The sequence below is a fragment of the Eumetopias jubatus genome, unplaced genomic scaffold (genome assembly GCF_037043125.1).
Source record: "Eumetopias jubatus isolate StellerSeaLion01/CBP00866 unplaced genomic scaffold, mEumJub1_p1.0 scaffold_17, whole genome shotgun sequence".
NCBI lineage: Eukaryota > Metazoa > Chordata > Mammalia > Carnivora > Otariidae > Eumetopias > Eumetopias jubatus.
In genome coordinates, this window is record NW_028274823.1 from 65,462,990 (window position 1) to 65,487,886 (window position 24,897).

Below are 24,897 nucleotides of genomic sequence, written 5' to 3' on the forward strand. Positions count from 1 at the left end.
ACAGATCATTGCTTAGGATAACTATATTCAAGGGCGCCTGCGCAGCTCAGTCAGTTAAGCAACCCACTCTTGATTTCAGCTCAGGTCATGATCTTAGGGTCGTGGAATCGAACCCCGCGCGGGGCTCCATGCTCAGCACGGAGTCTGCTTATCTCTCTTCCTCTGCTCCTCCCCCTGCTTGCTCTCGCTGTCTCTCTCAAATAAATAAAATTTAAAAAAAAAGGATAACTATATTCAGCTATGTTAATAAAGCCTAAAGTATTATGAACACATAAACGTAACATCAAAGGGGTTGGCAGAGAGAGGATGGAATGAGAACAGGAAAACAGCATATTCACCTCAATGTTCCCCAAACATCCTAGATTTTTAAAATTTTCTTTGTAGCAATTGCAATGTGATAAATGTTAGGAACACAAACATGCCAACAGGTGATGTTAGCTAAATAAATAGTGAAACCAAAATAATAGTCTAATTGGTTTCACAGGAGTGGGATCTTTTCATCTAGATAGAAACTAAAAATGAAAAAAACAAAAACCAAAACCCTGTTAAATGCTAATATTCGGAAAGACCAGTGCAAGCACATCCGTTTGTGCCCTCACCGCTGTGGTAGGCAGGTGTGCCCACAGCGTGCAGGGGGAAGACAGTGCCACCACTGGGCCTGGCTGGGTTGGCCACTCTCATGCTCATGTGGCCGATCACTCTCCCAGTTAAGACGTTGGTGTGTTCCACTAACAGGACACCTACAGAGCAAGTAAAAGGTTTCACTCTACAGGCACAGGGTTGCCAGTCAGAAGTCCAACAAAGTCAGGGCAGAATGGTAACGTGGGTCGACAAGACGAAGTTTTCACTGGCCAGTCATGAAATGAGAAAAAGGAAGACAATACAGCTCCATTTGCTAGATCTTTAGGACGATCTTTCTACCAGTGTAGGATCCGAGCAGGAAAGAGAATACTTGTGAAATGATAATCCAAGGAAGATTTTAGGAAGGCACTGATGACAAAGGTGCTGGTGGGATGTAAAGGAGCCACAAGAGATAGATAGTACAGGGACCTGGGCTAAGGGCAGGTCAGTTATCATCACTTGTAGGTCAAAGGGTCAAAGCAGGGAGCGAGTGGTGACTAGGATGGAATAGACCCTTCTCTACCAGTGGTGGTGACCCTTCCCTGGAGGGACACCAAGAGCCTGGAGGAACCGCACAGGAAAGAAAAGGGAATGGGAAAGGGAAGACAGGTAATTACCTGTCTTCATCCTCCTTCCTACCCCCATCCTGGCAGGGCATCTCTCTGGCTGAACCCCACTAGAAACCACAGGGCCAGCAGCTCTGTTCATGGAGTCAAACCAGTGAAACAGAGGGCGGAGAGCAAAGAGAAGGGAGCAGTTTTTAAAATATTCTTTGTTCTGGAGAAGGAGCTGACCTAGCGGGGCCCCTGCCCACTCTTCCCATTTAAGACTTTGTCCCTCCTCCTTTCATCTGGTGTAATAATATCCATTTTTCCTCAGAAATAAGGATGGCAATAGATGGTAGTAGTTGTTTTTTAATGTACTGGGTAGACAAAATAAAATGATATCAACACTAAGTTGGTCCCCAGACTGGGAATTCCTGTTCTTATTACCTGTGACATGATGGTAAATCTTTATGAGGCACCACAATTTCATGCTGAATTGTGTAATTCCATGTTCTACAGTAAACACCTGCATTGCAGAAACTTTTTAGCGGCAGGTATCCTCGCTTAATCTCTACTTCTCTCGTACTTCCCGAGGAGCCAAGGACTATGCTGTGCCTAAAGCATACAAAAACTACTTATCTTAATGGTACACCATCTCTGGATGGTTCCGTGTTTGGAGAAATGAAGGGACACTTAGAAAGCACTGGCTCTGGAGTCCGCCTGCCCCAGGTTCAAATGCAGCTCTACTAGGTTTAATGTCCACATTCATCTTGGGACATGGCATCATTTTGCCAAGGTCTCCTCTAAAAAATGGGTTGGGGGGGTGGGGTGCCTGGCTGGCTCAGTCAGTGGAGCATCTGACTTTTGATCTCAGGGTTGTGAGTTCGAGTCCCATGTTGCATGTAGAGATTACTTAAAAAAAAAAACTAACTAAAAAATGGGGGAAAATAAGATTAAAAAAAGATTAAGATTAAAAAAAAACTTGCCTCCTAGGGCAGTAAAGGATGTTGAAGCTATCAGAGTACAATGGTCAGCACAGAGTAGGCACCCAAGAAATAATGGCTATTACCATTACTATATCACATGGCTTTAACTGAAAATGAGGGAGTGAGGGCGAGGGGTATCCATATGCCACTGGTGAGTTGCTGCGTGTATTCCTAACTCTTCTTAATTCTTTGTCAGAGAACAGTGGATACCCCTGTAGCTGCTGGGTACCTCCAGGGGGAAGCTGGGCCAGAAAGCAATTACTAATGTCTGGGCTTCTAAGTCATTCTCCTCAGTCTTTGAGGAGAGGGCAGTGGAAAACTCTGCGATGTTTTACTTTACCCAGACACTAATCCATGAATTTAACAGACCTTCTCTTACTTGATCTCTACAAGGACTCTTTGAGGTAGGTGTTCTCAGGCCCGTTTTAGAGATAAGAAAACTGAGGTGGAACCGGAAACCAGATTTGGCAGCACCCACCCCCGTCTTGCTGGCAAATTGCTCTCTACGGTCCTTTCTCTAGTGAAGCTCCACGCTACTCCCACCCTGGGATAAGGGAACTCTCCCCTAACAGTGTCCTGGGGGTTGGGGGAGGAGGGAAGGGTTGGGATTTAAGGTCATTTTGCAACAAAAGGGATTTTAATTTTTGATTGGTATTGTGTTTTTGTCCCCAAAGTAAGATTATAGGAATTGCCATTCATGTGCTATTTAAAAATGTGAAGAATTTTCTGTCGTCTGAGTGATGAAGATATCCTCTCAAGTATGTGCTAAGGTTTAATTTGACTCCCTGAACATGGTGAAATGGATTTGCCATGGAGGCTCATTAGTGTATTGGGTTCCAATTTCCCAAGCCAGCCCCTTCTCTTCCAACCTCCTTCCTCCCTCCCTCCCCGCAGACATTTGGGTGAAGCTTGTGGCTCAATGAACTTTGGAAATCCATCCTGGCACAATTAGAGGGAGTAAGCAAACAGAAGACTGCTCTGAGGTGTGATTTGTCAGATGTAATGCAACCATCCTTCACAGTATAGCCGAAGGCATTTGCGTATCAAACAAGTAATTCAAAATCCTAAATATTTTATGTTCCTAAATACATTTTTTTTTCCTAAATACATTTTTAATACAAGTTAATTTAAAACCTGTTAGGCTGCAGCCTGCTCCCCTGACCAGAAGCCCATCTCTAAAGAAAGCTCCAGAAACATCCTCTCATTAATGCCTAGTTTCATATCTTTCCTTTTGGATTGACCACGTAGGAGCCTTTTTTCCCCTCCCTAAGATTAAAAACAATTTACACAGAGAGCAAGAAGATGCATCCCAGTGTCCTAGATACTTCCTCTCTGAACAGGCAAGTATCTGATGTATACCGAAAGATGTGTTAATGGTTGAGCCTGCCCACTTTCCCTTTCCCAAATTAATGGGGTCTTCACTCCACAGTCTTTTTTTTTTTTTAAACTACTTTGAGGTTGCTATGATAAAAACTAGCTTGGCACCCATATTCTTAGCTCTGGCCGTTAAAACAAGCAAAAGAAGATAAATGAGCCCAATTCCAGTGTTAAAGTTCACTTGAGAACATTCTCAACTCAACTTTTTCTCAACAAACAATAACAATAAAACCCAAACTCAACCGCCACCCAACACAGATGGTCTAATATGCTGAACGACTCCAAACCATTCCTTTGACATCTCCTGATCTTTTTTCACCCACTTTTACAGGCACATTACCTCCTGCCCGGGTACACAGTTCAGTGGGGCCTATATTCCATAAAGACCCTAAAAGGAAGAAGAAAACTCTTTGCCCCTGTTGGCAGATGAAAACCATGGTGGATGCTGTCTGAATGATGCAGGGCTGTTGGTGATCTGGTGTGGAGTCTTGACATACTACTGTCATTAATGAGAAGAGCAGTCTTCACAGCATATCACCAAAAGCCTCATGCCTATTTAGAACGCTTTAATGTAGAAACCAAGTAAATCTTCCTGTTTTGTGTAGTCTCTATTTAAACATAAACATATGATTTAGACATGCTCCCTCTTGTTAAACATTTTTTTTTTTTTTTTGCTCTGTTCACTTCGCACAGTTCACACTATTATCCTTACATGTACAATGGCGGCGGAATAATTTGAAACCCACAGCTTTATTTAATAATGTAATTATCCTATATTGGATTACTTAAAGGGGCTTTGTATTTTTAAGTTCTGGTTTTCCCTATACTGGTGATATGCTCTGCCATGGTAAATGATTCAGGCTTCCATCAAAAGCTCTAAACTCAGTTTGGAAAAATACTGAGTGTTTTTGAATAAGCCAGGATTAATGCAAGAGCCAATTTGCAACCACAGTTGGTGACCTTTCTACTCCTGTTCGAAGATTGTGGTGTGCAGGCTGGTGCAGAGGACAGACCCAAGCCACCCCAATGGCCTAGTTCCAACTCTGCTGCCATCCCAGGGACATTGTACAAACCCCAGAGAATGAAGCCCAAGTTTCCTTCAAGGTAAGCTTTCTGAAAGCAGGGCTGAAAACCTGCATAGCCTTCCATGCCTTCCAATAGCCGGTACACTCCCAAGTGGAGCTTAAAGAATGAGTGAATGACCCAATGGATGGACAGATGGATGGACACATGCATGCTTCTGGGCATTCTGACAAAACAACTGCAGAAGGGAATACAGAAGGAACCACCAGTGTTATTGTCATGAGAGACTTTGAGCTTTTCCCTAGCTCAACTCAATCTGATCCAGTTAACCTGTATGGACTGTGCTCTGGGCCGAGCCCTGGGCTGAGTACCAGCCACGGAGAGATAAGGATGAATAAGACACGGTGCTGCTCCCTTCCGAAATGCATGGTGCCCATGGCCTCTTGTTCACCTTCACCTAGGAAATGAAGGCTACTCTCTTTTCAGTCCTTTGCCAGAGAATTCATTCACTCTTCCCTTCTTCGATGTTCTGAGCATCTACTCTGAGCTGTGCTAGGTACTAGAACAGCTGGGGAAGAAGCCCCTAACTCATGGAGGCCAGTCTAGGGGGGTGGGTAGATGGTAAACGGTAGCCCTCAGTTAAATATGATTTATATAATGAGAAATTGTCATAAGTGATTTCATTCATTCAACAAATATTTAATGAGCACCAACTATATGTCAGTCTGAAATAAAACAGATGAAATTCCCTACCTTCCTGGGGCCTACTGTCATTAAGTGTCATGTGTAGTGTATGGTGTGAGGTGTGTGTATTAGCAGAGAGAGGACTGGGGCAGTCTAAGAGCCAGATAGTAAAAAAAATTGGAAGCAAAAGAACTAGAAGAGGCAATAATGGAAGACCAGGGGAGGGGTGGAACTGGGGATGATTTCAAATCGAGTGGTTGGGGAGGTCTCTCTGCTAAGACCCTAAGGAACAGAAGGAGCTAGCAAGGTCAGGAGAGGAGGGGAGAATGGGGGGAGAACATAGGACACTGCATGCAGAGAAAACAGAGGATACACAGGCACTGGGAGGAGCATGGTGCAATGTCAAACTCAAGGTTAAACACACACACAGACTCACACAGACACAGACACACACACACACACCATGGTACATGCCTTATAGGTGATGCATGCTTCTAAATTTGAATCCACACTCCTTTGTTCTAAGTTTCCAGTAGGTTTAGCATGGAGGCTACCCAATAAATCAACTTCCATTGTTAAAAATTGACTAAAATTTGCTTCTTGTCATCTTTTTCTCAAACCTTTAATGCCTACATATGTATGTTTTGAACACTTGGTTGAAAACCAAGTTGCATCTTCCCAGAAAGAGAAATAGATACGTTTTCCCATGAATTAGCCGATTTCCACAGAATTTACAAGGTGGAATCCCAGCTGCCCTATGACATATGCAGAAGGTTGGTGGGTAGCGAGGACATGTTCATCTCCTGTAGACCCACTTCTCAGAAACAAACTGGGACAACAATCCCTTTCATTTGGATGTTTACGTCTTTACATGGACACATACCAACCTGACTTAACGCCCCTCCTCAACCACTGTTCATGAAACCTACCTATTTTCTTATACAATAAGGAACCTGTTTAATTACACCAGGTACAGGGGCCTCCTTCCCTTTCTCTTGGCAGACTTATCACACCAGACACAATGCCCTTTCCAGCAAAACTCTCCAAATTCACTGATCGAGATGTTGGGTTTAAGAAAGACCCAATATGGCTTGTTGACATGCTCTAAGACTTACAAATCTTTAAAAGATTAAGGCAATCTGCTGTCTACCATGTATGTCTTCTATAATTAAATGCCCAGAAGAGTGAGGAGGTGTTTGGAAGGAACCACCCAGGGAGAATACACAACAACAAAAGGAGAGAGAGAGAGAAAAAAAGAGCTAGATAGGGTAAGAAGAATATCATTCAACCCTCATCAGACTAGCCTTAGGCTTACGGTGACTGGTTCCATTGCTTACTGCTAATCTGGCTCCTAATGATGCCCACCTCCCCGTATTCATGCCCTTGGGTAAGCCTCTTGAGTGTGGGTTGCACAGTAGCCAACAAACAGAATTAGGCAAATGGATGTCATTTCTGAGATTAGGTTACGAAAAGACTGTGGCTTCTGTCTCACTCGCACACTGTGAGGGAAATCAGCGCCACGTTGGGAACTGGCCCATGGAGAAGCCCACAGGGCATGGCAAAGGACTGAGGGAGGCCCGGTCACCTGCTAGCAAGGAATGAGACCCTCAGTCCAACAGCCCTCGAGGACTTGTGTTCTGCCAACAGGCAAGTGAGCCACTTAGAAGTAGATTCTATTCCAGTGAGCTTTGAGATGACCGTAGCTCAGGCGGGCACTGTGATTGCAACTTTGAGAAACCCTGAGCCAGAGGCACCCCAGTAAGCCTTACCTGGACTCTTGACCCACAGAAACACTGAATAATAAATGTTGTCCAAAGACACAAAAATTGGAGGTAACTTGTTATATAACAATAGATAACAATACACTCGTCTTTAATATGGTATATATGTACACATTTTTGTATGATAATGAAATAAAGTCCATGAAGGAAGGTGCTAACTACCAGTTTTGACTCTGCTTGAAAATTAGACTAATTTCTGCTGAGAAGTGGAAAAATGCTTCCTGCCTGCCTAAATCCTGAAACAACTACCTATACAAGAGGCCTTTTCTTTTTTGGGGGACCCACAGAAATTTCCAAGAACGCTATTTAATAATATGAGCATATCTTCCTGGATGCAAGGGGCAGAGTAAAAGATAATCTTGCCAAGTAAGGCTAACTTTATGTTTTCTCTCCTCCAAGCAACTGAAGGGAAAGGGGCCGATATTACTCATCTCTTTGCCACCCCCACAGTACCCTGGATATACTAATAAATATTGGTTGAATTGAACTGAATAAAAATTTGCAGCCAAAAGACCTATGTTTAAAAATAGAAATGTTTTTCAAGAGCAGTATTGTATTACATCCTTAGCTACCAGAGAAGAAGCCCAAGCCTTGCCTCTCTTCCTCCTCCCACCTCTTCCAGATTCATCTTTGGAAGGCCCTTGGTACAGCTGACCAGTCAGAATTGTGTTGCCTGTAAGCACAGTCTGCAGGCCCTGTAGACACACAATCCTCCAATCTAATGGCCAGGATCAAGATGTGCCTTCTCTTTGCTTAAAAAGAGAAACAAACAAACAAAAAGGGCAAAAAGTAGCCTTTTAAAAATTAAGGCCAAAAAAAAAAATTAAGGCAAGTGAGATATCTCAATATTCTGACATGCTGAGAATGTTTTCACTCCACTGCTTCGAGGGGTCACTTAAGGAATTTGGGGGGTCAGGAGTGATTTGAACACCTGCTTGGCTGTCTATTGAATTACTGATCTATAACATCAAAAATGTGGAGTGAGAAACAGGACCTATATGTGGAAAGAAAAAAGAAAAACAGAGCCTGTTGATAATTTTAAAAGATACCACCATTTATGTGATTTATGCAATTTGCATTAGGAGAAACATCTTTAGCCTTTTTACCAGATCCTTCTTTTTGCCTGCCCAGATAGTTGGGGATGCGTATTTTACAACCCAATGCATTGTTGCTGAACACACATTCAGCTCCCAGGAGCACGAAACACAATTAGACTATTATGGAGAATATTCACGAGAAACAGAATGGAACAGATTATTTCACTTAAGACACACAGAATTCAATTATTTTCTGTATTTATAACCCATGTACACTTGATTTTGGAATAATTTGGGGAGGAGACAGAGTACTAGAGCAGTGTTTTCATCTGAATTCAGTAATCTGATATACACTGTGGGATTAACCCAAAGCAAAAGGATTTAATGGCCCAGCAGGCAGTCTCTATTTTGAAGATCCTATGTCTGAGATCCCCCAGCCATTTTGGCTGGGACCCCTTCCCTTCCTTTTGCATCCCTTTGCTGGTGCTTTTTTGCTTTTTAAAAGAACCTGCCCTTGCACATTTTAAGACGGGTGTGAAATACACTCCCTACCACCACCCCAGCACCACCACAAGAAGAGGAGGGAGAGCAGGTGTCTAGGGGGGAAACATGTTTTTAAATTGGGGGTGTGGGGGGGGTAAGAATAGGAAATAGGAGAGGCTTTTTTTAAACGGAGGGAAGGTGAGAGTATTTGAAATAAATTCAATGTTGTGCACATTCGGCAGGCAACACCAGTTTCGCAGAGGTTGCCTCACGAAGGGGGCGGAACCTGAGAAGCAGCAGGTTTGAACGTTCTTTGGCACACCAAGATGGAACATCTGGAATGCAGATTTTGTCTCTTGACACCATCATTCCCCCATCTCATCCCATTTTGTTGTGGCTGATGGGAGAGATGCCCCCTCAATGTCCTTTAAGACCTAAATGGTACAGAACAGAACGGAGACCTGACCAGAAACCTCAAACATGGATCAAAATCTCTGCGCCTAAACAGAAAAGTCTCAGGACAGATGGGAAGCCAGGAAGTTTCACTCTATTCAAATTGATAGTTTTTTTAGTTAGCATTTTTCAAATAATAGTTAGTAGTCCAACGGCTCAACCAATACATTACTTATTAATGAGCTATTAACAGTCTAGCATCATGACAGACCTCATTGAGACAATACTTTACGATTTGGCCCCTGACCAGGAAGGGAAGGATCGATAATGAGCATCTGCTAAAGGCCTAGGAGAAGCCAGGCCATGGTTTGGTGCTCTGTGCCCATATAAATTTCATTTGATATTCACAGCCCTGCAAGAGGAACCCATTTTACAGGTAAGGAAACTGAGATCCCAAAGAGATTAAGTAAATAGAACAAGATGACAACCAGCTACTAACTGGCAGAGTAAGTATGCACGTTTGGTTTTCTCAAGCTTCTAGACTAAGAGTTTCTATTCCAACCAGAAAGAAAAAATGCACATGTGAAATTATTAATCAGCACTGGCCTTCAGATTCAAGTGAAGACTGACCTGCTAGACCCCCTAAAGTCTGGCCTCTGTCTACCTTATTTTCCACTAAATCCCTGCCTTCTTGCCCAGTGCAGACCATATCCAATATTGCTATGTCCTTCCTTCCTATCTATGTCCTTCCTATGGCTTCTTCTGTCAAGGGTTTCCCCCTCCGTCCAACTCATTCTTCAAAAAGCTCCATCCAAGAGAGTCCTAGTTATTTTCAAGGGCCTGCTCCCAAGCTTCCCGTCTCCAGGATACCTTCAGCATGACTCCAGGCCACATTCCCACTGGCACACGCTTCTTTCTACAGCTCAAGTCCTGTACCCGCAGGCCTCTGGAACTCTGGCTAGAGAGAAGGGTGAGGGCTTTGTCTACCTGGCTTTACCCTTCTCACTTCTTTGCTGCCCCTTTAGGACCAATAGGTTCTTTTTGCTTTATTCACAGAAAATGGGCCAGATACAAGAACGGTTTAAAACTTGAATCGTCCAAAGCTTTGCTCTAGAGAGTGCAAGGTGGCAGCTGGGGTTGGGGGAGAGGCTGAGGGGAAACATCCAGACTGAAGATATGTTTTGTTTGGCCCCCAGTGTTTTTTGAAAGTTGGACCAAAGTGCCAACTACACTCACACAAAAGTCTAGATTTCTGACATGTCTCTTGAAAAATGGAAAGGCCTGGCAATATGAAATGACATTCCTGCCCAGTAATGGTCAGCAGGATGTGAGTAACAACATTCGAGTGAGTCGCACATCCCCCGTTCCCTCAAGCATCATATCTTCTTCCAGACCTGGCTCACTCCACTTGGTCTCACCTGCCGGGCCTGGTGGGCACTTATGCACGTGCATCGGCTCTGGGTCCCTTTCTCCCCTACATGGTGGAAGACATCATGGAGGAGGTGGCATTTGAGCAGGGCCGTGAAAGAGGGATCTAGCTGTTGCGAGGTTTTACTTCACAGAGGAATACCTCGGTGAATTCTAGACCCCTTTGCTCATACTGACTGTGTTTCCTCCACTTGTTAGCGGGAAGGCGCAATGTTTTTGCCATCTGTGTTTTGGAATCACGAGAACTCAAGTTCCCATTCAGTCTCTGTCATTCACCTGGTGAGGGAATTTAGAAACCTCGACAAGTTGCCTAACTTCTCAGATGGCCCTCCCGCAAAATGGGGATGACACTAGAACCTACCTCATGGTATTACTGTTGTAAGGAGTAAATAAAAGATCACGTGAATGAAGCTGTAAGCATCTAGTTTTACTACTACCTTTATTAATATCAATTTAGTCCCGGGCCACATAGTAAATATGTTTGGCTCTGTGTATCACACAGTCTCTGTCACACTACTCAACTCTGCCACTACAGTGTGAAAGCTGCCAGAAACCATTTGTCAACAACTGGGTGCAGCTGTGCCAATAAAACTTTATTTACAAAACAGGCAGCTGGCCAGAGTTGACCAGTGGGCCTCAGTTTACCGACCCCGTTTTCAACATCCCCACAGCTGGCCAATGTAAATCACCTCTGAAGATGCTATCTAGGTGTCTCGATGACATCGAGAACAGTAGGTACCTCCAGTGGGCAGCAGTGGGCATCTCTAACCTGTTTACCGAGATTAGGCTCCACCCATCCTGTAGGGACACTGCTCCCACCTCCACGTCTTGGAAAGAAATCTCTTCCCAACCATCATCAGAATCTCACTGGACCTGAGTTCAAATGTTGTTTCTTTCAAAATGCCTTCACCAAGCTTCCCAACAAGATCAGGCACTCCTGTCAGAGGTCCCTGTATTTTTACTCCATCACATTGACTGTGCCACACAATAACCCGTTACATGTGACAGTTTGATTAATTATGCACTCCCCACCTGACAGGCAGCTCCCTGAAGGCAGGATCTGCCTGGTTCCCCACCTCTGTCTCTCCAGGGCCCCATGCTGGCCTGCACACAGAAGGCATTCGAGGGGGGCTGAGGCTGAGTCTCCTCTCCTGTGCAATGTGTGAGAGGCACCACATGCCTGCCTTGAGGGGTGTGGGATTTAAGGAGCCCTTTTAAACGTTTTATTCCTCAAGTGCACAGTATGATGACTGAGTCATCTGTGCATCAGTCAACCGCCAATTGGACTGCACATTCCTAGAGAGCAGGACAGAAGCTTTCAAGTGCCATATGCTGAACAAATAAATGAAGGACTGAAGAAACAATATTCATGAAGGCTCAATTAGGGAATTAGGTCAGTATATAATCAAAGTCCCATTGTTAGTCACTCAATGTATTTTAAAGTGATAGGGAGACATGAAGATCACCAATCCTGGCAGAATCAAGGAAAACCTGGATTTCAATCCTAGCTCTGAGTCTTCACTATACGTGACTTTGGGCAAGTTACTTAACCTCCTTTGGCCTCAGCTGCCTCATCTATGAAGTATGAAAATGTCACAATACAACCAACCTAAGAGAATTTCTTTGAGAATTAAATGAGCATTTAATTTATTTATTAATATATATGCAATGCCTGACATATCCTAGCTACTCAATACACAGAAAATGTTGTGACTTCATTGAAAACACTGCGGGTAAAACTTTGGCAGATGGTTTGGAAGAAGAGAAAGTTGGGGCATTTTCTCTGGGTTGTGCATACAAAGAGAAGAGAAAAGTTTAGAAGAAGGAAGTATGAATGTGCTTCTAAGACCAAAATGTATGGGGATGGTTTTCCACCATTTTGGATAAATCAATCAAGTTGCTTTTTCCTTCTTACTATGAGAGAATGAGTAAGCTCTATGGGAACAGAAATTTTTATCTGTGCATTAGTCATTGTGTTCACTCTTAATGTCCCCACTGGAGAGAAATGACACATAGTAGGCATGCAATAAACATTTCAGAATGAAAGAAACCATCTGTGAATATCAGAGAGTGGCAGAAATGCCAATTCAGTTCGCCGTCAAGAGCGCTGTCTCAGCAAAGCTTTTCTTAAGCCAACATAAATAATACCATCAGAGGGCCTTCCTAACTTCAGGAAAGAATATGGAAATGAAGGTAAGGTCCAGAGGGGACTGTGAACACCAAGCCTGGTTTCTTTCTAATCACTGACCCTTGGGTAAGTACCTTGGCACTAAAGTCCACACTCTCATTAGTGATTTTATACCAGTCATGTCCCACAGAGGCACCATCTACTGGTCTAAGAGCACTGGGATGATCTACCCTGAACACACCCATGGGAAACGCTTGCCTATTTTCCTCAGAGTAGAACCTTAAGAGAGCAGCCCTTCTTCCTCAAAGCAGCAGACTGTTGTGCCTGAGGGTGCTGGCTGCTAGGCCCAAGATTTTTCTGGCCTTTCTGTGTCCATTAAATAAAGGGGGCTGGACTTGCTCTCTTGAATGTCCTATAAGTCTATTCAAATGTCCATGGCAAATTAGACATGAGCCTTTTTCTTAGATAACCATGGCAAGTCTTCCTGATCCTCTTTATCAGCAAAGCCAAGGGATGTCCAGCCAGTCACACCTGAAACCAAACATGTCCGTGCAGATGGCGGAGCCAGAGGGACCAGCTGCCCCTGTGTCTCTACCAACATGCAGCCAGGAGAAGGTCTCTGAAAGTATGAGAATGTTCTTGGCAACCTTCTCTGCATCTGAACCCTTCGCCCCATGTCAAGAGGCCCTCATTCCACAATGCAAATTTCCAACCAGAATGTCACCAAAGTTGGGTAGTCACAGAAGAAAAACAACTAAACCTGAGCCTGTCGTGGAGGAAAGTCAGAGAACAAGGCAGTGAGTAAGAACATTTTTATTCTCTGGTATAATATCTGGATAGTTTGTTTTTTTCCCATTGGTACCCTGAGCCGAGCTCAACCCAGAGGATGGCAAGCAAAGCTTGGACTAAAGGAAAAACAAGTGTTCCTTCACAATGATTTCCATCCCCATGGCCCACGGGGGCTTGGGGCAAGCCCAGCGACAGGTAACTGGTGATAACTTGGTCTGTTATCGCTGTAGCATGCAAGGCTTCCCATGTAGGGGTCAGAACCAAACAAAAACCCACCATGCATATCCGAATATCCACACACACACACACACACACACACGCTTTAATATGTATGTATTTATACATATTTTTAAAACATATTCCTCCTTTCAGAAAAATACACAGAATTAGCAAGTTTAAATTATTTGCACTTAGTTCTTTGTCTCCAGTTATACTGTGTTCTTTTGTGCTGGTAAAACAACATGTGCTTTAATTAGCAAATATCTGTAAATAATTTACTTGCTTTTCAAATACAACAGAACAATGGGGTCAGTTTTCACATACATTTACCCAGCATGCATCCTGGGTCTTAAACCAGACTCTCCCATTGTTCAATAACTATATCAAGCTGTCCAACTCTTGCTGCCTCCTCGGTGGAGGGTCGGGGTAGGGGGCCAGAAACCCAAGTTCTGGTAGCAACATCCCATGTTGCAAGACCCCAGAAGGCAAGCTCATAGCATCGTCCAGCCCCACTTAAAACAAAGTCTTAACGATCTCTAACCCTGGAAATTTCTGCGAGGAACATGGAAGTGTGCCAAGGGCAAAGGGCATTTCATGCTCTGCTGCCCCACTGCCCCCGACCCCCGACGGCGTGAGCCCAAAAACATAAGGCGCGATGTCTGAGGCCTATGAATCACGGAGCCCCATCTAGGCTTTGCAGGGTTAAGGCTGGGCCCTGCACACACAGTGCAAAGAAAGATGTTAAATCAAATGAGAATGACTGCTCCAAGACTGGAGGCACTATTATTTTGAATAAGATTGAAAAGGCCAGAAAAAGCAATTCAAAAACATTTCAATTATGTATTTCCCAGAACTACATCTTTGAGCAACTAATGCAAATGTTACCACCACAATAAAACTTCTTCCCACATAAAAGCATATAAAACAGGTTGAACAGCATATACTTTATATATCATATGCATATTTTTGACTATTAATAAAAAATTCAAAATCTATGTATGCTTTACTCTCCTAAGCAATACAGTAATTATGATTAAGGGACAAGCAGCACAAAAAGAGCCAATTTATCTTACTCGTGCTCAGGAATACTATTGTGTAACTAAGCAACTAAAGACAAAATATGGTCTAATTAATTCACTCCTATGCTTATTTAAAAGACACAATTAGAACATTTTTATTTTCCAGCCTGCACAGTAGCTCAACATGCTTGAGGGTGTAGAAAGCAAAGCCTATTATTCTCAAAGACAAGAGTTTAATGTTTAGTGCCACTGATCAGGCTTGGAACTCAGCTCTGGGGAAGAGGGGGTGTGCTCGGAGTCACGAGAAAGGAAAGGTATGGTAAGTGGGAGAAGAGGTTTCTGGGGCCACTGGACTGACTAGTAACACACGGCCCCTCCCCGCTCTTTTCCTCACTGTGGCAAAGGGATGGAGACAGGGCTGTGAACTTGATGGTCACGCGTGCAAGGACATGCGCCACTGTGCGTCTATTTATACAGCCACAGAGATTCTACAGAAAATTCATGTAATTAAACCACACGTCCTCGTCTGTGTGATAAATGTCAAATATCCATCTTTGACGCTGCTAACAGTGCATCTGATTTTAAAAGCGGAATTAATTTACGCAAGTGTGTGCTGGAGATTGATGCCATTAGCATGATTCGAAAGCACCCTTTCTGTAATAATCATCATCTGCATGTTTGAAATGTGTTGTTGATCCGGACGTTCACAGTCCAGGATGGGAGCCGTGTTTTCTGAAGGCTAAGGCCCGGGTTCTAATCTCTGGCAAGCTGGCAAAGACCACAGCGTGGCTGGAAAAACCCATCCATGCCTGTGCGAGGCCATGGGAGCAGAGTTTTCAAGAAATGCAGGAAATCTGCGACCGTATTTCTGCGAGGCGAATGAATCTTTAAGCCAACAACCGATAAATTTGTTTTAAATTTCTTTAAAAGCCAAACCAACGGGTAATCACTAGCTACAATATTATTCTGAGTGGGAGATGGCAAATGTCCAACCACCCCTGGCTATAAAAAATGACAAGCAAATGCATTTGATTGGAGCAATTATATTCTGGATATTGGTTAAAACTAGACTTTGATAAATGAGCTCGAGTCATGTATCACTAGATGCCACCACGAACAATGGTATGCTTTATTAATAATTAATAACAAAGTATTTACATGTATGGACTCGTGTACTCCATAAAAACAACATTTCCTTAGTATGTGCCTGACGCTCTAAATGTCAAGGGAGGTTTTAATTGCTTACAATTTTGACTCACTATCAAACGTTGGCCTAGTTAAGACCATCAGTCTGGAAAGCATGCTGGCTCACAGGAGCTGCCAACCACACTCAGGTGAGGAGTGACCGGCAGTCTTTAGTCAGACTGCCACCCCACAGCCCCGGCTTTTTATGGGCTGAAGGCTGAAGATGGGAAAAGTACTCAAACACGGAGATGCTGGGTCTAGCCTCATCATCAGTCCCAAATAGGCACCCATCTCTTTGCGGAGTACTCTGAAAGAAAATCCTTCACGCTTTCTCCCATCCTGGGGCAAAACGACAATGGATTTTAGACGAGAAAGAACACGCATGAGTCGGGGGTGTGCTGCAGCTGGCCCACATGGGAATGACCCATTGTAGGTCCTCTGCCAGGAAGAAACCAGGCTGGCCTTAAAGAAAGCAGGCTGTGGGAAAGAACATTTTAGATGACTGATGTCATACAGTCATTCAATAAACACTTAGTGACTGGCACTGAATACTGGGGGGTGGGGGGGGCGGGGACCCAGAGGTGAATAAGGCTTAACCTGTAGTTCCTGAGAACAGCCCTAGGGTGGGGAAGAGGGGAGGTGGAAAGGGGGAGTGACAGGCAAAGGGAAAGGACACAGATAACCATCACCAAAGGCGCATGTGCGAAGTACAGGGGAGGGCGAAACCAACCACAGCCCAGGAAGAGCCCTGAAGGCCGGGATTCTTGTCTATCTTGTTCATGGCTATATCCCCAGGGCCTAGAACAGGCTCTGGCACAAAGTAGGTGCTCTATAAATATGCACTGAGTGATCGAGACTTCAAAGATAAAGACAATACTTTCTAGTTTCCAGAAAGATCAGGAAAGGCTATAAATAGTGACTTTAATTAATCTCCACTTTAACTAAGGAGCACAGAGAGAGTCTGACGGCTTTTCTGTGACCAATGTCTGTCCATGGGAGTAAACGATGAGCTCCTTGAGGGCTGAAGCCATTCTCCTTCTTCTCTGTAGCCTGTTGTCCAGCACATAGTAGGCCTTCAATCAACATCTGCAAGCTGAATAAATTCTTTTCCCAAAATCATGCAGGTCGCGAGCCTTCCTTTAAACACACATTGCATTTATTGTCAGCACAATTCACCAACGTGTTACATAATGTCTTAGGTTGTTTTTACATTTTCAAAACGCGTTGATCTCATCTCTCAATGAAGACTGATAAGCTTCTTCAGAAACAGGGTCACACCATGAACTGTTTTGCATCTATCTCTGTACCTAGCAGAGCTCTGAGTACATGGTTAAGCTCTCAACAAGTAGTTTTTGATTAACTCAAGATAGATGACACCAACGTTTGCTGGAGTTAGGATCTGAACCTACAAAATCTAACTCAGTACACATTCTACTGATTCTCAAATTTTAACATCATTAGAATCAGCGCTGAAACAGAGATTTGTTTATGCAAATATTTTTGACATGTGACTGTTAAATTATTTCTTAATATTACTGGGTCTTGCTCCAACCCAAGTCAGAAAGAGAAAAAAAGTACACAATCCCGCTCCCTATTTCAAATCAACTCCACCGGCCAGGGGTCAGCAAACATTTTTGTAAAGGACTAAACAGTAAATAATTTCCCAATTTCCACTGTGCAGGTCATATGTTCGCTGTCACAACTACTCGAGTCTGACTTTGTTTCAATAAAACTTTACAAAAACAGACAGTGGTCTAGATTCAGCCCTCAGGCCGTAGTTCACTGATGCTTACCACAGTCCTCTAAATTCTCTCCAGAGAGTTCATTAGTTCTCACCCTAGTTCTGAAGGGCCAGCCAGTTGGAGCAAAGTTACTCCTTTACCTAGTTGAAGGTCATTACTAAAACTACTAAAAATTGCCCGAACTGTATCCCTCATTTGCTGAGCTCTCCTGTAGTAAGTGCTTATGGTAGTTGTCAGGCGCTTTCCATTATTGTTTCTAATTCTCTTGACAAAGTAGAGATCATTAGATCCATTTTACAGATGGAGAAACTGAGGCTCAGAAAAGCTAAAGAAATTGTCCAAGACCAGTGAGGTCACTTGAAGAGGTCTTGGAAATTTAAAAAACGTCAGCTCATGGATATAGACCAGAGACTGAGCAGCCAGCTACAGCTAGAACAGGGTCAGTCCAGTACCTCCTAGATTTCAGAACATGTCTGACTAATATGAGATGTGATACAAGCAGGCAATCTTTTAAACACATCCTGCCGATCCAGATGACAGCATAGCTCCATACTGAAATGTAAATCTTTAAGGAACTTTTTATTTTGGTGACATAGCTAAACTCATCGTATGGATGAAAGCCAACCTGATTTGGGGAGACTGGTATCGGGTATTTGTTCTAGCAAACCAACCTAGATGCTGTCCTCTCACAGAGAAAACCTTTCTTTAGGAAAGGTAGTGGTGGGGGGTGCCTGGGTGGCTCAGTCGGTTAAGCCTCTGCCTTTGGCTCAGGTCATGATCCCGGGGTCCTGGGATCGAGTCCCCCCACGTCTGGCTCCCTGCTCAGCGGAGAGTCTGCTTCTCCCTCTCCTTCTGCCCTTCCTCCTGGCTGTGCTCTCTGTCTCAAATAAATAAAATCTTAAAAAAAAAAAAAAAGGAAAGTAGTGGTAGTGGTCTCAAATTTCAATGAGAACAGCAATACAAATATTAATGACAAAAACAGTGAGTCCACCACTACTGAAGAATCTACTATGGGCCAATCTCAGTTGTAAGCACTTCACATGTATTGACTCATTTAATCCTTAAGGCAATCCTAGGGAATAGGTACTGTATTTCCATTTCATAGATGAGGAAAGTGAGGCAATGTTTAAAATGCAGGATCCTGGACCCCAGTTCCAGAGATTCCAATCGAGTTAATTTCAACAGGGGCTCTGGAATATGAATGTTTGACAATTTTTAACCAGATAGTAACCACTTGTAGAAATCCTGACTACGTGTCATTACTATCTGTAATGCCCAGGTGTGCTTGATCTTGACTTCCTGACATCATTAGCTTACTCATCCACACTCACAGTTGCAGGTGACCAGTAAAGCTTCTTGTAGAATCCAGCCCACGGTCAGGCTGAAATCCAAGCTTGCACATCCACCTCTTTTAAGAGGGTATATTGCCAATAGATTAAGCGCTTGGCAATTTGAAAATGAATATAATCAGAAGTTACCCAGTAACAGAACCAATTACCCGCCTACTTTGCCATTTTCCTCCTCTGAAGAGGCAGTGGCTGAATGTGGCAATTGTGGGTAATTACTAAAGACACTTAACTCCTTGTATATGGCTCTGCTATTCACTTTCATGGTAATTTAAGACAGTATCATGATTAGGCCTGGGAACCTCCACACAGGCATAAAAGTTATCCTGCTTATTGTTTATAAATTAATCATATCTAGAATAAAGGTCACCACAATCATCCCTCTTTATCACCACAATCATCCCTATTTATTTAAGGACCGTACTGTTTTTGAAGTACTTTTGCCCATACAATGCCTCTTGATATTCACAATCCACAGCCTGCCTCATTATTGTCCCCATTTTGCTGCTGAAGAAACTGAGGCTGAGTGTTTATGCTGGTTCAAGGTCGAAATACTAAGTTGCAGAATCAAGATGTAACTCTTTCTGGACCGCTTTTCCTCTACACCAGTTGCCAGCACTGGAAGTATGTGAAGGCAGCAGTTAAGTCATTATCATAGTTATTATAACTAATAATAAATTGTTAATGATTATTAATAATGGCATTAAAATGCAACTGTTCTTGTTAGATACCACTAGCTCGAATCAGCTGAACTTTATAGAATAAGAATGCTTCTGCTACCTAAAATCCAGTGACCTTTGGCAAAACGGATTGACTAGTCATAATTCTAAAATGAACAAGGACCAGCCCACATTAGTGCATACTTCTAGAATATAATATGATGCATTAAAACTCTGGTGTCAAGGGTAGGATTCAGTGCGGGGGGGGGGAAAAAAAAAACAATCCTAAAGCTTAGGAAGGCCTGGGTTCTGGCCTGGTGACCTTTGACAAACCACATAATTTCTCTAAGCCTCTGTCTCCATCTATAAAATGGCATACAAAGTCCTGCCTTATCCAGCCTCATACAATTATTGCAAGGATCAATAAAATATTCCCCAAAAAGGCCCTCTGCAGATAGCAAACCACACAGGGACGCTATTTCTAATCTCGCACAATGATAATCTTCCTGCTTTTAGAACTGACGTCTTTACATTTCAAGAAATCATAAATAGACAGAATGGTTCTCTTAAACCAAAAAAGCATACTGAGTCCTGGCTGTCCTTTTGAAATGGATGCTGATGTCAGCTCAATCAAGAAATTATTAACCTCCATTTGGTTACTTAAAATAAACTGTACTGGCTGATTAAATGTGCTGAACATTTTCTCCAAGTAACAGTGCACATCACCAAGAAACCTTTCTCTTTCAGTTACACTTTGCAAATGGCAAATGCATCATTCCAAACTATTTAAAATCAATAACAAAAATCATTTCACTGTATATAAACAAGTTAATGGAGTAAGTGAAAACAAAGCAAATTTCTTAATGAGAGGACCCTGTTGCCCCCTCTAGGTGCCTGCAGTAAATGCTGGTTTCTGTAGGCTCTCCTCCAGAGGAGACTGGGGCTGCTATTCAGCTAATGAATGACTAACTTAGGCCAGGGGGGGAAATGACATCACCAGGGTGGAAAAGCGATCTGCATTGGGAAACTTTCTACCTGCTTTACATTTGTCATAATTATTTTGCACAATGCAGCCTGCATTTGCATAATTTTGAGGCGTGTCATTATCTCAATTGAAAATTGTTTTAATATGGCTGAATAATTCACAATGACATCAGCCAAAGTCCTAATGAAATATACAAGTATAATCATACAGCTAATTACCAGCCGTGTTAGCATTAAAAAACAAATCATGCATAATATTAGACGATGTATATGCAGCTGAGGATTATAAATAGAGCCATCTCCCTCCCCAAACCCCCTAGAGTTTACTTTTAAATGGCAAGATTAATTTTCTTAGGTATGGCTCATATAGCAGTGACAAAATGCACAGATCATTACAACGGTTCGCTTTCATTTCCCCTTAATGAACAATTTTTTAAAATCGTTTATTTAAAAATACTGTGCATCTATTCATTATCAGCAGTTCTAACAGACGCAACCTTCGGCTAATACTGTTTTTATTCTTAAATCAGAATTCACTATTTAATTACACCAACAGAAATTAAAACTGGACCAAGTAGGGTCAACTCGGGGTCTTTAAAAATATTTCAATTTCAATTAAAAAAAAAAGAAAGAGGAGAGTGACCACAAAATATCTCATAAAACACTGAATAATTTCCTTCTGGGTTTAGTCAGAAGTCTATTAGGCACCAGCTCTTTTCTGGATATTTAATCCTTCCCTTTTCCAGATCACAGGCCATGTTGAAGTAATAAATTTGAAAAGCAAATAATAAGAAATCAGGAGGGGGAGGGGAGGAAGACAGCTGCGTAGGAAAGTTGGGTCGGGGGAGGGGGCCGAGCTAGACCTTGGGAGGGGGAAAGAGCTCAACCTGTTGGTAGGTTGCAGGATTTTTTTCCCAGTATTTCCAAACACCTTTGTAAAATTGCAGGCAGACGTCTGGAAGTACGAACATTTAAAACCCAAAGCTGGCGGGGGGGGGGGGGGGGGAAACGTTCGGGGAGGAGGGCGGGGCTTATTTCCGAAGAGGCAGATCTCAGGGCGAAGGTTTTGACGAACTCCAGTAATTAACCCGCATAGACCACTGATGGGTAATTCGATCCTGGGAGAGGGAGTGAACTGGCGATGCCAAAAGTACAATCAACTCCATCAGACCAAGGAATTGTGGAAGGACTGGCAGGCAGCTCCACGCTCCGGGATGAGTTAAACCGGGAACCATTCATTTAACAAAAAGATCCTTACATCTACCTCGAAAGCTCGAGGGCCTGGCACAGAGCTAGCTGCCCTCAAAAGTCTCAGTTTGATCACCCTGCTCTCGCTCGGGCAACACAAAGCCTTGCCAGGCGGCCGCGCGCCCTCCCTCCCACCGCACCGAGGGCACAGCCTCCCCAAAATAGTTCCCCCGGTGGGTATCACGGCGCTGAGGTCGGTCAGCTGACGAGGGGAGCCCGCAGAACTGCGGTCACACATGAAATGACAGAGCCGAAGGGAGGCGGCCGCTCCGGCGCCCGGTGACAGCAGCTCACCTCGGGCGTCCTCCCGGGAGCGCGGCTAGCGCCCCCGCGGCCGCCCAGAAACGTGCCGGCGAAGCTGGGTCCCTCCCCACCCTCCCCGGGAGCGCCGTCTGGGCACGGAGGCCGCCGGACCCGCAGGGCCAGTGGGCGAGCACACACCCCTCTGCCTTCCCTCCCCCGTCCCGGTCCCACACATCCCCAAAGATCGCGCTGGAAGACGTCCACTTTGCGTGGAGTAATTGAAAACTAGAACATCAAATGGCTTGTCCGGGGTGGGGGGGGGTGGGGTGGGGGTGAGAGATAGTTGTTAATGCTTAACGTGTTTGTGCCGGTTACATGACCGCTTTGAAATCCGCCCGGGCAGATCTGCAAGTTATTTGAATGTATTATTCCAGTACCTGTCATTTATCACTTTATTCAACACGTCTTTGCCAACTCAATAGCTTTTGATCTCACTCTGACTCCATTTCGTAATTTCCGCCCTCTTAAACATATCAAATACTTACTTAAAAAAAAAGTGAACAATATCGAAACCCACCGAAAGAAATCCACCCAGCCCCGACCGAGCCAGACGCGAAGGTAAAATTTTCAAAAGGCAAAAAAATATAAAAAGCATGTGATGTTCAAGCGCAGTAGCAAGAGAGCGAACGATCTCTCTCACCCCCCTCTCAAACACACACACACACACACACACACACACACACACACACACACACACACATCCTTGAACAAAACCCTTCTCGAACAAGTTATTTGATCTTGACTAAAATCAGCAGTTGGATCCTCTTTGTAAAGCTGACAGCCAAACTCTGACAATGGCAAAATACTCGAGCCCCAGCTAGTGGCGCTACCCCTTTAAAAAAGGAGTCGATCCTGCTCGCCTGCAGAAGTGAATACAGTATTTTCAAGCTTGCCCTGTAATAAGCATTACTTGGGGGGGGGATAATAAAGAAAGAAGAGAGGGAGATATAAGTTTACCACCTCGCCATGGTCGCTATTTCTGCCCTGGGGAGTGTCTTCTGGGAGGAAATAAAGTTTAGAGCTGGATAAAAGTTGCCGGCTGGTCCTCTCTTCCCACAACAGCTGGAGCTCCGCTATGCAAATCGGATCCTTTGGCGTACATCTTACAAAGAAAAAGTCGCCAAGGGACAAAATTCTTGGTTTGCCTTCAAGGTGGAATTGAAAAGCCTTGTAGAAAATGTAAGGTCCGTGCAAGCCACACGGTGAGCCGACCCACTGCAGGGGAAAAAAAGCACCAAATAAATAACGTAGCCATCAGAGCACAAACATCTATTCCCAGACACATTTACACACAGACATCCACACTCTTAATACAGAAGAGCCAACAGATATAAAGCTGGGTGGAAAAATAATAGAGCCCACAAATTTTCTGCTTCCCTTAAAAAAAAAAAAAAAACTCCGGGCACCCCCACCGCCACCTCTCCCTACTTCTCCATCTGAGGCGGTAAAATTACATTATGTATGTATGATCAGTGCAGGGATTTTTTTAAACAATAAAAATGATTTTGGGGGATGCAGAGGGTAAAAGTTTGGTGAAAAGTTTGTGGGGGGTGTGGGTGGGTGCAGAGGTGTGGGTGAGCTGGGGGGCTGGGGGGTGCCGGGGGGTGCCGGGATCGGAGGAGCGGAGGAGAGCGAAATACCTGGAGTGAGTTGGGCTCCATCTCGACGTTCTGAATTGATTGAACTCAACATTCTCTCCAAACTTGTTGGCTTGAATGGATTGCATCAGGTCCTGGCAGGGAAAAACATTCTCTGCCTTCAGCTGGCGTAATGTCTCAATATAAAACTGAGCTCTTGCCTCCCCTTCGGCACCAAAATGATTGAAAATATGTCCTAATATTTCTCTGACGACTCAATTTTCAGCTCCTGTCAAAACTGTGTTGGTTTCCTTCCAAATGTGGGATGATCAAATTCATAATCGGAAGGAAGGTTCCGTCCGATCTCGGCGGGAAGCGGATGGATCAAGGCAAAAAACATATAGGACGGTTTGTAAAAATAAAATCCACCCTAAAACTGTGTGAAGATGAGATCTCCCTCTTCCCAATCTCCCTTGTCTAGGGGTGTCGTCTAATGAGATTTTTGCAAGAGACGAGAGCTAGCGAGCTCCGCTGTGCATCTGACAGGACCTGCTTGTATATGTCTAATATAAAGAACATTTCCTGCAGAGATTCCGGGGCGCTGCTCCTCTTTCTAATGCTCCTTAGCAGATTTGCTGTTATTAGACATGTAGATTTGTTTGATAGTTAAATTACGCTTCCTCACTGCCATGTTTTCGAGAACTAATCTGTTAAATTATATTTTGATGCCTATTTACATGGAAGGGAAAAGTGGGTTATCGATTATATAAACATATAAATATTAATGCATTTGTTCGCTTCGCAAAAAATACTCGGCAAAAAAAAAAAAAAAAAAAAAACCAGAAAGACAAGTGAGCAGTGCACACACATCTCAGGATTTTGCAAACAATATTGAACGGACAGCGACTGCATTTAGGGACTGGAACAATAAACGATGCATGATAAATCAATAAATGCGAGCAGCGAGTCTGCTCGGAATATGAATTCAGGCTCCCGGTTCTGCGTGTGCATTCTTTAATTTTGAAGTATATACACTAGTACGTGTTTACAATGCTGATGGACGCCAAGGGCGCTCTCAAATGATAATGTGTTTATATAACCCAGCGCTACAGGAATAATATACCGACTCCTACCCCACCCCCATCCCCTCCCCCGCCAAAAAAGGGAGGGGAGCTTCCTCAATAATAGTTTGAAACTGAAAAAATCCATTTGCAAACTAGTTAAATACAACCAGAAATTAAGCTGTTGAAAACCAGGGGCATGAACCGTAAGACAATAAAGGTTTTAAATGTGTATATTTATTGTTCTGGAGCCCTGGAGCATTGCGAGGTTTGCATGCA

The 24,897-nt window shown here is 43.7% G+C and overlaps 1 protein-coding gene across 1 annotated transcript in view; it reads right to left on the reverse strand.

Annotated features, from left to right (window-relative positions):
* Positions 1 to 23,953, reverse strand: part of ARID5B (AT-rich interaction domain 5B) — a 176,756-nt gene extending 152,803 nt beyond the window's left edge. Inside the window, exons 1-2 of the mRNA XM_028123975.2 lie at positions 23,621 to 23,953; positions 22,941 to 23,195 (exon numbers count right to left, since the gene is read on the reverse strand). Of these exons, the coding sequence (XP_027979776.1) occupies positions 22,941 to 23,195; positions 23,621 to 23,641 (276 nt within the window). The 5' untranslated portion in view covers positions 23,642 to 23,953. The remainder of the gene's footprint in view (positions 1 to 22,940; positions 23,196 to 23,620) is intronic.
* Positions 23,954 to 24,897: the final 944 nt, after the last annotated feature.